This window comes from Gossypium hirsutum, chromosome A11, assembly GCF_007990345.1.
Source record: "Gossypium hirsutum isolate 1008001.06 chromosome A11, Gossypium_hirsutum_v2.1, whole genome shotgun sequence".
In the NCBI taxonomy this organism is placed as follows: domain Eukaryota; kingdom Viridiplantae; phylum Streptophyta; class Magnoliopsida; order Malvales; family Malvaceae; genus Gossypium; species Gossypium hirsutum.
Window position 1 is genome coordinate 113,099,070 of NC_053434.1, and position 13,752 is coordinate 113,112,821.

General features: G+C 27.6%; 1 protein-coding gene and 1 pseudogene across 1 annotated transcript; both read right to left on the reverse strand.

Annotated features, from left to right (window-relative positions):
• Positions 1–4,771, reverse strand: part of LOC121210058 (importin subunit alpha-1b-like) — a 47,564-nt pseudogene extending 42,793 nt beyond the window's left edge.
• A 6,018-nt stretch (positions 4,772–10,789) lies between these two features.
• On the reverse strand, positions 10,790–12,381 carry LOC121209351 (chaperone protein DnaJ). Its single transcript, XM_041079912.1, has 5 exons — positions 11,841–12,381; positions 11,649–11,736; positions 11,481–11,551; positions 11,222–11,278; positions 10,790–11,140 (listed from the first exon to the last, which is right to left on the reverse strand). Exons 1-5 carry the CDS (start codon positions 11,949–11,951, stop codon positions 10,991–10,993), a joined length of 477 nt encoding a protein of 158 aa, XP_040935846.1. The 5' UTR covers positions 11,952–12,381; the 3' UTR covers positions 10,790–10,990.
• Positions 12,382–13,752: the final 1,371 nt, after the last annotated feature.

Sequence of the window (13,752 nt, forward strand, 5' to 3'; positions counted from 1 at the left end):
GATTATTTCTTATAACTATACTACGGCTCGTGTTCCAGCCAAATAGGGGTTTGTATTTTCACCCTCCATTGGCCCTTCCTCGTCTATATCTTCAAGGATGTCATCCAAATCGGAGTCATTGAAATCATCGTTTAGATCACGGTGGGACTGATCATCATTATCAGACCCTTCATTACCATCTTCTATGGTGGCCAACACCTCTGGATGGATCACTAGACGAGGACACGAGTTTGGGATACTACATAAACATCCACCGGTGTTTAGATTTTCGAGAGTTGGCATTGGCCGTCCAAAACCCGACTGATCTTTCCAGGAGACGTTAAGATCAAAATCAATTCCAGAGCACTGGCTTGCTAGAATTACAACTTGAATCAGATCTGGTTCAGCTATCTTCGCGAACAACTCAATCGGGTTAGGATTTTCTATCTCAGAGGGGCAATAAATTGCTATCATTGTCCCTAGATTATCATCATCTTCAAACTCTATTTCTGAAAACTTTAGCGAATCAGTTGAAGCCAGAAATTTGTAAAACAGTCTCAACATTTGCTTTCCACAACGGCTTGCTATCTTTGTATTGATTTTTCATTTTAAATCTGACAACGAAACACGTTTGTTGAATCTTATTCATATTTCTTTTCGACTTCAAAATACACAGCCTTTCTTAGTTGTATTTATCATTTCTCCATCGAAATGAACATAAACAAACAAAATTTGGGAATTCATCTTAAAAAAATTTTGCTTTCTTCTCGACAAAGAAAAAACTAAAATTTTTAAAGCAAACAAAAAACAAACAAAAACTCAAATGGAAGATAAAATACATATATATATCTGATAAATTATTTTTGGTGCAGGCCTGTCAATGGCCAGCACCAAAATTTTTTTTTTTTTAAATACTGAGTTTGGTGTCTGCCATTTACAAGCCAACTCTAAAAAATTAATTACTGGTACTCTGGTGCCGGCCATTGACAAGCCTTCACCAAATTTTTTTTAAAAACTCGTACTCTGGTGCCGACCATTGACAAGCCAGCACCAAAAAAAAAACTCGTACTCTGGTGTCAGCCATTGACAGGCCAGAACTAATTTTTTTTTAAAATACTAGTATTTTTGTATACCAGTATGATACGATTTAAAAAAAAAACTCTGGTGCTGGCCATTGACAGGCCAGAACAAAAAAAAATCAACTTTTTAAAGCCTGACACAATTATCAGGCAATCATGGGTCCAAAATACAAGTTGGTGCAGCATTGATAAGCCAAAACCCCATTCTACTATTCATTTTAGGTTATTCTGGATATTGTTTTTTAACCTGGGTTATTTTTATAAATATCAAAATTTTTTGGGTCAATTTAATAAAATAGCCATTAGATGCTCATAACTGGAAAACTCTCAACCCTACATGGTTCCATTAGAAGACAAGCATGGAAAAAAAACAGCATCGATCATATACCTCTAGTTGCCCCTGAAGAAACAGAGATCTCACACCCCCTGCACCTTGTTTGAGTGGTGTCACCAATATGTCTCGAGAACTTTCATAGCCTTTGTATGCATCTCAGTGTTATCATGAGATGATAAATTCTCAATCTTATCTTGACCCTCTGCATTTCAACCATTTTTGCATAGAGATTCACTTCTCCAATAGTGTCTATATTTTAATCTGTTTCTCCTGCCACAAGAATGTTTTCAAGCCCTTTGAAGATAACTGTAACTATCTTTGGATCGGGGTAGCTGAGAAGATCACACAACGGCTTGATGCAACCTTGACTTTCGAAGAACCTGAAATATGTGACATGCCCTGATGAGGTAGTTTTTCATTCATAATTTGCCAAGATGTGATTCCCTTACAAACTAATATAGGAATTTGTTTTCATACTTGATCTGATCATGAGTCCCACCAGATGTAGCATTTTTCATGGCCCATGCAGCTTCTTTCTTAATATCATATTCAGCATTTTAAAGCAAATGAATCAAAGGAGCAATAATATTAGCTTCAATGACTGTAAAATTCATACCATTACACATCGTTTCATTGTACAAGTCAATGTAAACATTAACATTAGATTAGAAATTGATAAAATTACCAGGTGAAATATCAAGACCAAAAACAAACAACAAAAAAAAGATGCAAGTCCAACTGCTACCTATATCTGCTCCTTATTTTCTGCTATGATATTTGAGATTGTCTAATAAATTTTCTTCTTGATGCTATTTTCAAAAAAAAAATTGTTTAAGGTTTAAAAGCCATGGCAATGCTTGATGATTTATGATACATTGTGTAGATAAAAGATCATTTTTAACAATCTTCACTCCACTTTAGAAACTAAGAGCGGCCGTAAATGTGGTTTTGGTGAGAAAACTAGTTATTCATAGAAGCAAAGAAAGATCCCTACTATAGTAAGGTTATTAAAAAAGGGGGAAAAACTAAGTGTCTAATACTTGGGTTTGCATATCATCTCCTCTAACAATATTTTCAACTATTCGAAGAGCAGGAATTATCAACGAAGTTGATGGGTGTCTATGAAAGCCAGTGAATTTATTTTGGTCAGAAACGTTGGAAGTGCCTTACAATGCATAGTTTAATACATGATTCGACAAACAACTCACTATCTTAATCAGATTTCAAAGATAAATGAAAATGATTGTGCATTGTAAAGCAATAGTGTTGAACATGAAAAAACCTTGCTACTTTATGTCAAACAAACAACAGTTCCCCAAAAAAAGATGAAGAGAAAGTGGGGCCAAACCTAATCAAAAAGAGGCTGAGGCTTGTCCCCCAGCAAAAACTTTTTAGTGTCCATGTAGCAATCCTGAGCATAGAAAGTTTAGCATGCTCATTCAACTGGGCCAGCAAAGGAAGCAAACCACTATGGCCAAGGACAAGATCACGACATTTAGGGGAATCACCAGCAACATTTCCCAATGCACAAACAACCTGAACTTCAAAAAAAAAATACATAAGATTATAAAATATTCCATGTCAGCTTTTGCTAAGTAAAACTTAAATTTATGTGACATTCTAGCTCATGAACATTATGACTTGGGGAACCAAGTAACTTGACGAATATTGGAACAGCCTCGTTCTCAATTATCATCTTCGTGTTTTCAGATGTCCTACAAGCAATATCTGTGACGGCACAAGCTGCCTCGTACTAAATAAGTATTAAATTATTAAGAAATATATAAAAATAATTTTAAAAAATAATTAATAAAAGGGTAAGTTACACCAATAGTCCCTAAATTTATTTAAAATTATATTTCGGTCACTCAACTTTTAAAAGTTACATAATAGTCACTAACGTTATCAAATTGTTACATTTTTGTCATTCAACTATTAACTTCCATTAAAAAATTAATTCAAAGATTTAATAGCTAATTTGGTCCTTGAGCTATTGATAAAAATCATTTTAATATTTTTTAAATTTTCTTAACAATAATTGTAAAAAAAATCTTAGGCTCAAAATTATTACAAAATTTATAAAATAATTGAAAATTGTAATTTTTTAAAAATATATTAAAAAATTTAAATATGTATAAATATAAAAAAATCTTAAAATTAAAATTAAAAAATAAACTAACATTAATTGAAAATTTTTATTATGTAAAAGAATTTTGAAATTTTCAAACTAAATTCCATTTGTTTTCCAAAGTTGCTAAACACTTCCAAGCACATAAGCAACTTCATGTTGTTTTACCTAGAAATTGCTTTGCAAAATTTATTTTGTTTTATTTTTTATCTCAAAGCCCTGGTAAAATACATCCCAATGCAAGATTTGGATTTCAAAGATTGTTGTTGCTCGAGTTTTCAAGAAACAAAATCTAGGCTTATGACACCACATTCATTCTTAAAAATCGTAAAAACTTCTACCATCAATTGCCTATTTACAAGATTTTCCTGATAATTATGAAAAAAAGAAAGGAGAAAAAATTAAGAAAGAAGAGGGCAAGAAAAAAGAGCAAAATGTTCTATTATATTCTTAAGTTCTTTGGTAAATTTCAATTTTTTGAAATTTGAGATCTTTTCTTTTAGTTTATAATACAAAGTATTCTACTCTCTTTTTTCTAAATCCATCATTTCTTTTCTGTAATTCCAGTTACTAGATTGATTGGATTTTTGAACAACTTTCAATTTTGGAATTTTAAATTTTTTAAATTTATAATACAAAGTGCTCTTTTTCTTCTCCAAACCCATCATTTCTTCCCTCAAATTTCAAGTCAAGATTTTACTTTCAGCTATAAATAAAACATTTATATTATTTTTAATGATTTGGGAAGAGCGAAACCAACGTTGATCTGCGTAAAAAAAAGAAAAAAAAAGATGATAATAAAGAGAGCGTAAAACAACAAAGCAAATGAAAAAACGAGTATGATCAAAATGAATGGTTATTTAATTTTTTTCTGAAAGTTTAAAGTTAGATGTGGAAAAATTAGTTGCAAAATTCTTGATTTTTTTCTTGTTGCAATTGGTTTTTTATATGAATGTTTTATTTAATGTTACATTTCTTTTAATTTTTTTTACAATTATTATTTTTAAGAAAATTTTAAAAATACCAAAATGATTTTTAACTATAGCTTAGGGACTAAATTAACTATTAACCTTTTTGGCTTTTGGTGCAATTTTAAATTATCAATCAAATGACAAAAATATAACAACTTAATTATGTTAGTGACTATTATGTAATTTTTAAAAGTTGAATGACCGAAATATAATTTTAAACAAAGTTTAAGGATAATTAGTGCAGTTTACCCTTAATAAAACTTACATTATGAACAATCATTTGTCCCTATTCGTTTCAAATGAGTTCAAAACTAATCTTTTAAAAAAATTAAAATTAAAATATTAATAATTATTTAACAATTCTAAAAATTAAAAATTTTAAAACAAATCAATATTTTATATATATTTAATTTTTTAATAATTTATATATATATTTGAATATGTATTCAAATAACTTTTAAAAAATAATGTTTTAAAAATAGTAAATTAAAAATTATTAACCTATTATTATAAAAAATAATTAACCTACCTATTATTCTAAAAAAGAATAATTAATCTATTAAAATTTATTTAATCATAATTATTAAAAATGACACTGGTACATAAATTACCGAATCTACATTCGATGCATGAATAACGTGGTCATGTGTATGTATGTATGTATATACACACTCATAGGATCCAATTCTTTGCAGCAGCGTTAATTAGCCGCAACAATTATGTTTAAATAATTTTTAATAGGTTAATCATTTTTAATTTACTATTTTTAAAACAATTCCTTTTAAAAGCAATTTGAATACATATTCAAATATACATATAAATTATTAATAAAAATTAAATATAAACATGTATTTTCAATTTTTAATTTTTAATTTTTTATAATTTCTTAAATAAATTTAGTTTTGAAATTATTTAAAAAAATTTAGACAAACGGTTGTCGATTCAAATGAACCTAGACAACCATGTGTCATGGTTTATTCTAGATGTAATTTTTATTAATTATTTTTATATTTTATGAAAACAATTATTCATTAAAAATTTTAAAACTTGAAATTTTTTTCTTAAACAATTATTCATTAAAAAAATTTAAATTTAAATTTTTTTTATTATCATGGCATGTCATGTCAGCATCCTTCCACATAACATGTCACGTGACATCTCTTGGTAGTTATCATCTGTCATGTTAGCACCTTTAACGATTTTCGCTAATAAAAAAATCTAGTTGATTATTTTTGTCATTAAAGATTTTAAGTTGCACGTTTTTTAAAAGATTTAATTCATTTTTATTTTGTTTTTTTCTAAAGACTTTTTTTTTACCTTAAGTCTATTTTTTAAGATAATATATTTATAATTCGTTTTATTTAAGTGAAAGGTTTTCTAAAAGATTTAAGCATTATTAATTCAAAAGATACAATTTAAAAGTAAAAGAAAAAATTCAATAAAAATAAAAAAATTACAGACTAAAATAAGTCAATTCAAAATTATGGTAATTAAATTATGTGATAAGATTTTTAGTATTTAATAATATTTTTGTAGTACAATATTTTGAAATTTATGAAATTTAATAAATTTAATAATTAAGTTAAAATTTCAAAATCCAAAATTCAAAATTGAAAAAATATAATTACTAAAAAATAAAAACTAAAGTAACAATTAATAACAAAACTTAATTATTTAATTGTTGGTGAATAATATAGTGGAAGTTGTGGGTTGTGTCTAGGTCCACTCAAAACGCAGATTCATTCACCCCAACCCAATAAAAACGCAGATTCATTCTCTCTATCACAATATCAAATTTAACACGCTATGTTGACCTTTGATATGCACCTTGCTTTCATGCACCGCAACGAATACAAAAAATCTAGGCCATTCCTTTTCTTTTTTTTCTTTTTAACTTTGGAGAAAAATATTAATTCAAAAAATTAAATTTAAAAATATTTAAAATATCTGTAACAATTAATACATCTATTATATTATAGAGTAATTAAGTTGTGGATTGAATCATAACTCGACTGGCATGAATTTTGTTGTCAATATAGGATAATGTAGGTTTGAGTGCGTTTTTATTTATGAGTTAGAGAGGAGTTATGAGTAGTTTTAAGTATTGTCTAAAAAAAAACGAACATGATTAAAATAGAATAATTAAATTTGATTTCACTTGATTCAATATCATAAAAAAACAAATTAAGATTCTTTTTCTTTTATCTCTAATAATAATAATTAATTTTAAAAATAACTTTTCTAATTTTAATTTACTTTTATTTTACAATATAATTAATTTTCATAAGCACTGTTATTTTGAAAAAGACTATTTTAGCACTTACAAATAGAAGTATTCATGGGTCAGGTCGGGTCGGGTTCGGACGGGGCCTAAGCATGATATTAACATATTTTATGCTTGCGCAAGCCCGGCTCAACCCGAAATATTGGCTTAAAATTTTGCTCTAACCCACTCATATTTGTTAAAAAACTAACTCAATCCCATTTTAGGCCCGCCCGTATTATTTTCAATTTTTTTAAAAATATTTATATTATATTATATTATTTTAATATTTAATAATTTTATAAGTTCTTTATTTATTGGAATTTTTTATATAATCGTCTTAACATTATTTTAATCTTTGCATTAGAGTAATATTATATATTTAGTATAGGTTTATTTTTTTAATGTGTTTTAAATTACATAATATACATTCAAGGTCTGAGCCCGACCCATATTTTTTGAACTTAATTTTTTTGTACAATCCCATTTTTCAAACCTAATATTTTTACCCGAAACCTTCCCAATTTTCAAGCAAACCTTCGAATCTAGGCAAATAACCAACTCATGAACAGGTCTACTTACAAAGTCGTTATATGAATTTTAGTATATATATAATTACTAAAAAATTTTCAACAGTATATAATTATTAAATATTAAATAAAAATAATTATATTATAAAAATAAAAATTATATGGGTAGACTTAAATGAAATTGAGTTAATCATTTATTTGAGTTCTAATATGCAATGCCAAGTAGTTTCGCTTTCTCATTTCGAGAAGTGCATTGTTGGAACTGGGTTGGAACGTCAAGTGGCTCTAGATTTAGGAGTTTCGGCTATAGCTAATCACGAAGGAAAGATCATTTCTACTGATACTGACAAGATTATTTTATCGGACAATGGAGATGCTCTAGGCATTCCATTAGTTATGCATTAACGTTCCAACAAAAATACTTATATGCATCAAACTGACCTGGTTTGATGGGGTAAATGCATTAAAAAGGGAGTCGAATTTAAATAATTATGTACTGGTTTAAATATGCCAAATGTCTCTATATTCTTTTGAAATTTAAAATTTATTCCTTATATTTTAATTTTAAGACATTGAGCACCTATACTTTTTTATTTAAAAATCTTGATACATTCATCCAAATTCACAATTATAGAAAAGATAATATTTTTTTTCTAGTTCTTATGTTTACAGTTTATCCAATTAGGTCCTTTCTTTTTAAATGTACATAAAAAATTATAAATTTTTTAAATTTTCAATAAAAATCCTAAAATATTTAAAAATTATACTTTCAAAAATTATGAAAAATATATATATATTTTTAAAAGTTCAGTAAATTACAAAATAAAAAAATAAAAAATGTGTTATTTACTTTTTGAATGGTAATAAGATTTCTCCAAAGTTTGACTTGTTACTTTAGTAGTTTTTTTAACTTTAATTCAAAAATTATATTAAATCCCATTAAAATTGATTGAATAAAGGTCAAATTCTTCTATTAGACCCTGTACTTTATGTAAGTTGTGGATTTAGTGCATGTACTTCAATTTGGTCATTTCAATCCCTGTACTTTTAGAATTTACAAATTTTAGTCCTAATCAAATGATAACTACTAAATTCATTAAGTCAAGTTATGTTTTTTTCCTAAATCTTGATATGTAAAATATATTACCACATGTGTAATGCTATGTTTGTTGTTTTTTTTCACATATTACTCACAAAAAGCCAGTTAAAATTTTAAAAATAGCCACTAAGAATGATCCAATTGGTGAACATGAATTAAATCTATAACTTTATGCATGATATAGGGTTAATGACATAATTTAACCAAACAACTTTAACTATTACCATTGGGTTAGGTCTAAAATTTTAAAATTCTAAAAGTACAAGTATTAAAAATGACCAAATTAAAGTACATGTACTAAATCCACAACTTATGCAAAGTTTAGAGTCCAATAGCAAAAATTAGCCTTAAATAAATAACTCAAAACTTTGAAGTGACCTCATTACCATTCAAGAAGTAAATAACATATATTTTTTTGAATTTTACTGAAAACATAAAAACTTCTAATTATTACGTACTTTAAAAGATTAAAAGACTAAATTGACAAAAATTATAAATGTTGAGAGCTAAAAAAATTTTCTTAATTCAACTTGATGCCTAAATCAAATGGCATCATATAACCTAATAAATACTTGATGCATGTACTCTAAAAAACGTACTTAATTTAGGAAAAAAAAACTCAAAGTACGAAATTGACGTTAAAGCTAAATCAAACCAAATTGGAATACAAAAAACTTCAAGTGTCCAATTAAAAATTTTTAAATATTAAATTGATTATTAAAATCAAACTCAAATACTAAAGAAATATATTAATCTTTTCTATAATTACAAAAAATAAAAGGACCAAAATTTTAAAATTAAAGAAAACAGAAATTTAATATTATAAAAATTAAATTAGAATTTCAAAATAAATAAAGTTGAAAACATATTTAAACCTAGACCCAAATTCAACCCTCACCTAACATCTCAAAATTTTCAATTGCAAATTGCAGTACACCCTAAATTCCTTTTCATAATGAAAAAAAAAAAAAGATATGGCTAGACGAGAGTCGAGACCAACTATCTCTTTTTATCTGACAACTCCACAGACTTCTCTACTGTATCCGATTTGATTAAATAAGTTATTTAAAAATTTTAATTTAATTATAAATAAAAAAATTTAATAATTAATCGATTTAATTGATATCATCTATCAAATCTAATCCAATTCGTCAAGAACAATGATAACGAATTTTAGTCACCGCTTTTCATGACTGGCAAAAAGGACAACCGACTTTCATCTTTTCTTTAATTTTTATCCATCCCATACAAGCTATCGGATTTAGATAATCACCACTTTTTAACCAAAAAAAATAAAAAAAAAATCAAATATTAAAAGCCAAAATTGAATATATTCTTTGCATGTGCTTTCATTAAAAGGCAAAACGATAAGATACATTAAACAGAGTCCATTTTTTTTTAAAAAATGGTTCCCATTTAATTATTTGTTTTATTTTAAATATAAGAAAAACTAATAATAATAATAAATTACATATGAAGGGTTTTTTATCCTAATATTATAAAAAAAATTTATACATAAAAATAGATTGTCAGTCAGATTAATTATGAAAATAGTATAAATTTTAGGGTCGCGCCTACCTGACAGGCTCAATACAATTTTTTAATATTAAAATTCTTTTCGTTTAAAATAATTATTATTATATTTTTAAATATTTAAAATAATATATGAGTAAAAATATGAGTTTTATACAGGTGGGAAATACTCGAAACAGATCGAGCCTGTCAAGTAATCGCGCCTGACAGGTAGGCACAGCTATCACGTCAGCTCCCCTACTCTCTTTTTTTCTTTTTTCCCGAATTACCCTTGTATTACACATTTTCATAAAATATTTATTTTTTTAAATTTAAAAATATTTAAATTTATATTTAAATCTTCGCTAAAACTATAAAAATTGATATTTAAAATTTTTTACGAGGCCAGGTAAGAGGAGTTTTTTTAAATAAAATTTTTAAATAAAAAAAATTATATATCGAAATAAATTGTCAGCTAAATTACAAAAAATTTAGGCACGACTTGTTTTTGAGTATTTCCTACTCGTATTAAACCCGTATTTTTACTCATATATTATTTTAAATATTTAAAAAAATAATAATATAATAATAATTTTTTTAAACAAAAAAATTAATATTAAAAAATTATGTTACGCCTATCAAGTGAGCGCGACCTAAAATTTATACCATTTTAATAATTAATCTTGCTGACAACCCATTTTAATGTATAATTTTTTTTATAATATTTGGTAGAAAACCCACATATGAAACATTATCCAATATTACAGATTTACCACCTAGATATAAACAAATTGGTGCATGAGAAACAAGTGTCGGATGGTCCTTCAGCTTCCACGTCGACTTTTCAAGAACTCAATGCCAAGTGTCAAACCCATTTTTCTAAAATCAAATTAATTTTTTAAAAAAAACATAAATTTATTATTTAACTATTAAAAGCTCAAGAGATTCCACATGATTCCCAAATTGGTTCCTAAAACTAAGCAACACTTGGTTTTTCTCCCATAATTATGAAAGAAATTAGCCCTAATTGTAGTTACTAATCATGGGATTAATCAAACACAAATTGAGTTTAGATGGTAAAGCTACCACGCATCATCAACACCAAGAGCTGTTCCTTTTAGCCGCATTGCCTTTTGATGGAGTGACGCGTGCTGTCTTCGTCACCGTTGGATCGGTGTTTATGTCGAAGCTGATGCCATCAACCATTTCTGCAAACATCCTTTGCAAATCCTCAAAACTATCACCCTACACAAAATATCAATGGTCAGTCAATTGGATCATAATTACATATATAACCTTCTAAAAGTAATCAATCCAAGGGCCCACCTCGTCTTTCACATTATTCATCATGGACATCATCTCTTGCATAAAATCACAGAAGTCCTGTATTGCAAATTTTCATAAAGTTCAGGGACTAAAATTGAAAACGGAACAGTAAAAAACGTTTTAAATAGGGAACTAATAAAGAAATGTTAAAATAATTGATATTCTAAAGCCAATCATTTCACGGAGCCCAAGGTAAAAGACCGACAGGTCCGACAACGTTTTATTGAAAAGAAAAAAAAAAGGAGATATTTTTACGCACTTGGTCTTCTTCTTCCAAGGGATCGTAAAAGCCGGCGTCATACATTGATCGCTTGCTCTCGTCGGAGAGGACTGCGAAAATTTAACGGCCGATTACATGAATAAAAAGGTTTACATAATTCAAAGGCGATAAATGAGAGGGACTTATGTAGTGATATGAAATTGTTACCGGAATAAGCTTCCTGGATTTGCTGAAACCGACGTTTGGCTTCTCCGGCGATCCCTGGGTTTCTGGCGTATCTGTCTGGATGCCATTTCTTCCAAAAACGAAAACATTAAGAGAAGAGTTAAATTTGATTCCCGTATTCTAAATCAATGAAAGTAAAAAATAAAAGAACAAGGAGGGGAAGAGTTCGATCACCATAGCGAGCTTTCGATAAGCAGTGCGAATATCAGAGAAAGAGGCATCCTTACGAATTCCAAGAACGGAGTAATAACAAGATCCGCCGTGGGATCCTCCTTCTCGATCCATCTAAGCCGTCCAAAATCCTCCCTCTCTCCCTGCCGCCACTCTTCAAGAACAAAAAGCTACAAAAATCTCATAGCTTTCTTCGACCTTTGAAACAAAAACCAACGGGTAAACGAAAATCAAATGTACATTTAAAAAAGAGTCTAAAACACTGGTCTTTCTTATGCTGTTGATTTTTTTGGGGGCGTTTGGAGAGAGAGAAAATATCTAGGGTGAAATTTGTGAAAGGAGAGGAGATATAGAGAAAAGAAACTTCGAGAGAGAGATTTTGGCTGAAATAAAAGTCACCCATGTTGAGCTAGATATTTTCTAAGCGAGTTTTTTAAATACCACTGGATTTCTGTTCGAATTACGAGCTTTGCCATGGGATGCTCGTTTTTTCTTGCGAATCTACTTGCCGCTTTCTGGTTTGGTTTTTCAGTTTTGGATCCAATCCTTCTAAATTATTAACCTTTTTCCTTTTCTTAAAGTTAAATATTTTCCATTATGTAAAAAAATTTATTTATTTTTACTGTCACTTTTTAATTAATGGAAATTAATTTATTAATTTATAAAATTAATAAAATGTTAAAAATATATATTAATTGATATTTTCATAATTAAATCTCTTTTCTCTTATATAAAATATAATATATGAATATTTATTTGGTACAAAATAACACATAAAATTAATTTTTATTCGATTATACACCTTTAAAAAATATATCAATTTTTTTCATGATAATTATGTATACAAAATCAAATTTTATTTATTATATTACATTAGATAAAAATTTGTTATAATTTTGATATTTTTATTTAGTGTTTAAAGGGAATATAAATCTAATCAAACATTTATCAAGATATGTAAGACTTCACGTCTCTCAAAATTATCATGATTTAAGCCATTGTTGTCCTTCATTTTATAGTTATTAAATAGTATAATCCAAAGAGAAGTTGACAATGCTTAAGTTTTTGTAATAATATTGATTGAGTTTTATCTCGATTAATATGAATATTATTGTTAATATATGAGAATGTGAGTTCAAGTGTGGTGAAGCGCATTATTCTTGACTATAAATAATTTTAAACATTATGTCAAAAACAATAGATATAAAATTATTTTAAAAATAAATAAAATTTTGTGCTGACCAATCATTTGGGGCTATTAAGCAACTTAGGTTGATCAAAACCTAACAAAAGTGACAAATTATCCACCCAATAAGGGAAGATTTCTTCCATTACGATACAGTTTCTTAGGATTGGATTGAGTGCTTGAATTGCACGTCCATCTTATGGTAGAGAAACCTGTAATTGGTCGTCATCTTCAACCTCGTAGCCCAAGATTGGTTGAAACTTGGTGGTGAAATGACATTTAGAGTGCATCTTAAGATCCAATTGGCAAAAACATAGTTATTTATTCCTTTTTTGTGACTTGTCATCAGCCATGTCCAAGCTCCAACATCAGCACTCTGCTACTCGAACAAAGGTGCTCTGTTTTCATGAATTACATTTACATGGCATAACAAAAGAAGAAGATGCTATGTAAATTTAAGGTAATGTTCTTGGTTTTTGCCAATTGGATCGTGTTTTATTTGTAATATTGTTGACATGGAACACATAATTTTCCAATAAATTAGAATAATAACTTTTAACGATATAACGGTATTGTCATTATGGAACACATTATTTTTTTAACAATATCTAAAATAATTATTTAACGATATAACGATAAACAGTTATATCTCAACTATAAAATTAATGATATAGAATTCATTACCTTTTTTAAAATTATCTAAAATGAAGGTATTTAATGATATATCAT

Coding starts and splice junctions, on each gene's coding strand:
- LOC121209351 (XM_041079912.1), bottom strand. CDS start 11,951: ATGGATCGAGAAGGAGGATCCCACGGCGGATCTTGTTATTACTCCGTT. Junction 11,737..11,840: donor CTTATCGAAAGCTCGCTATG/GTGATCGAACTC, acceptor CGTTTTTGGAAG/AAATGGCATCCAGACAGATA. Junction 11,552..11,648: donor AATCCAGGAAGCTTATTCCG/GTAACAATTTCA, acceptor AAATTTTCGCAG/TCCTCTCCGACGAGAGCAAG.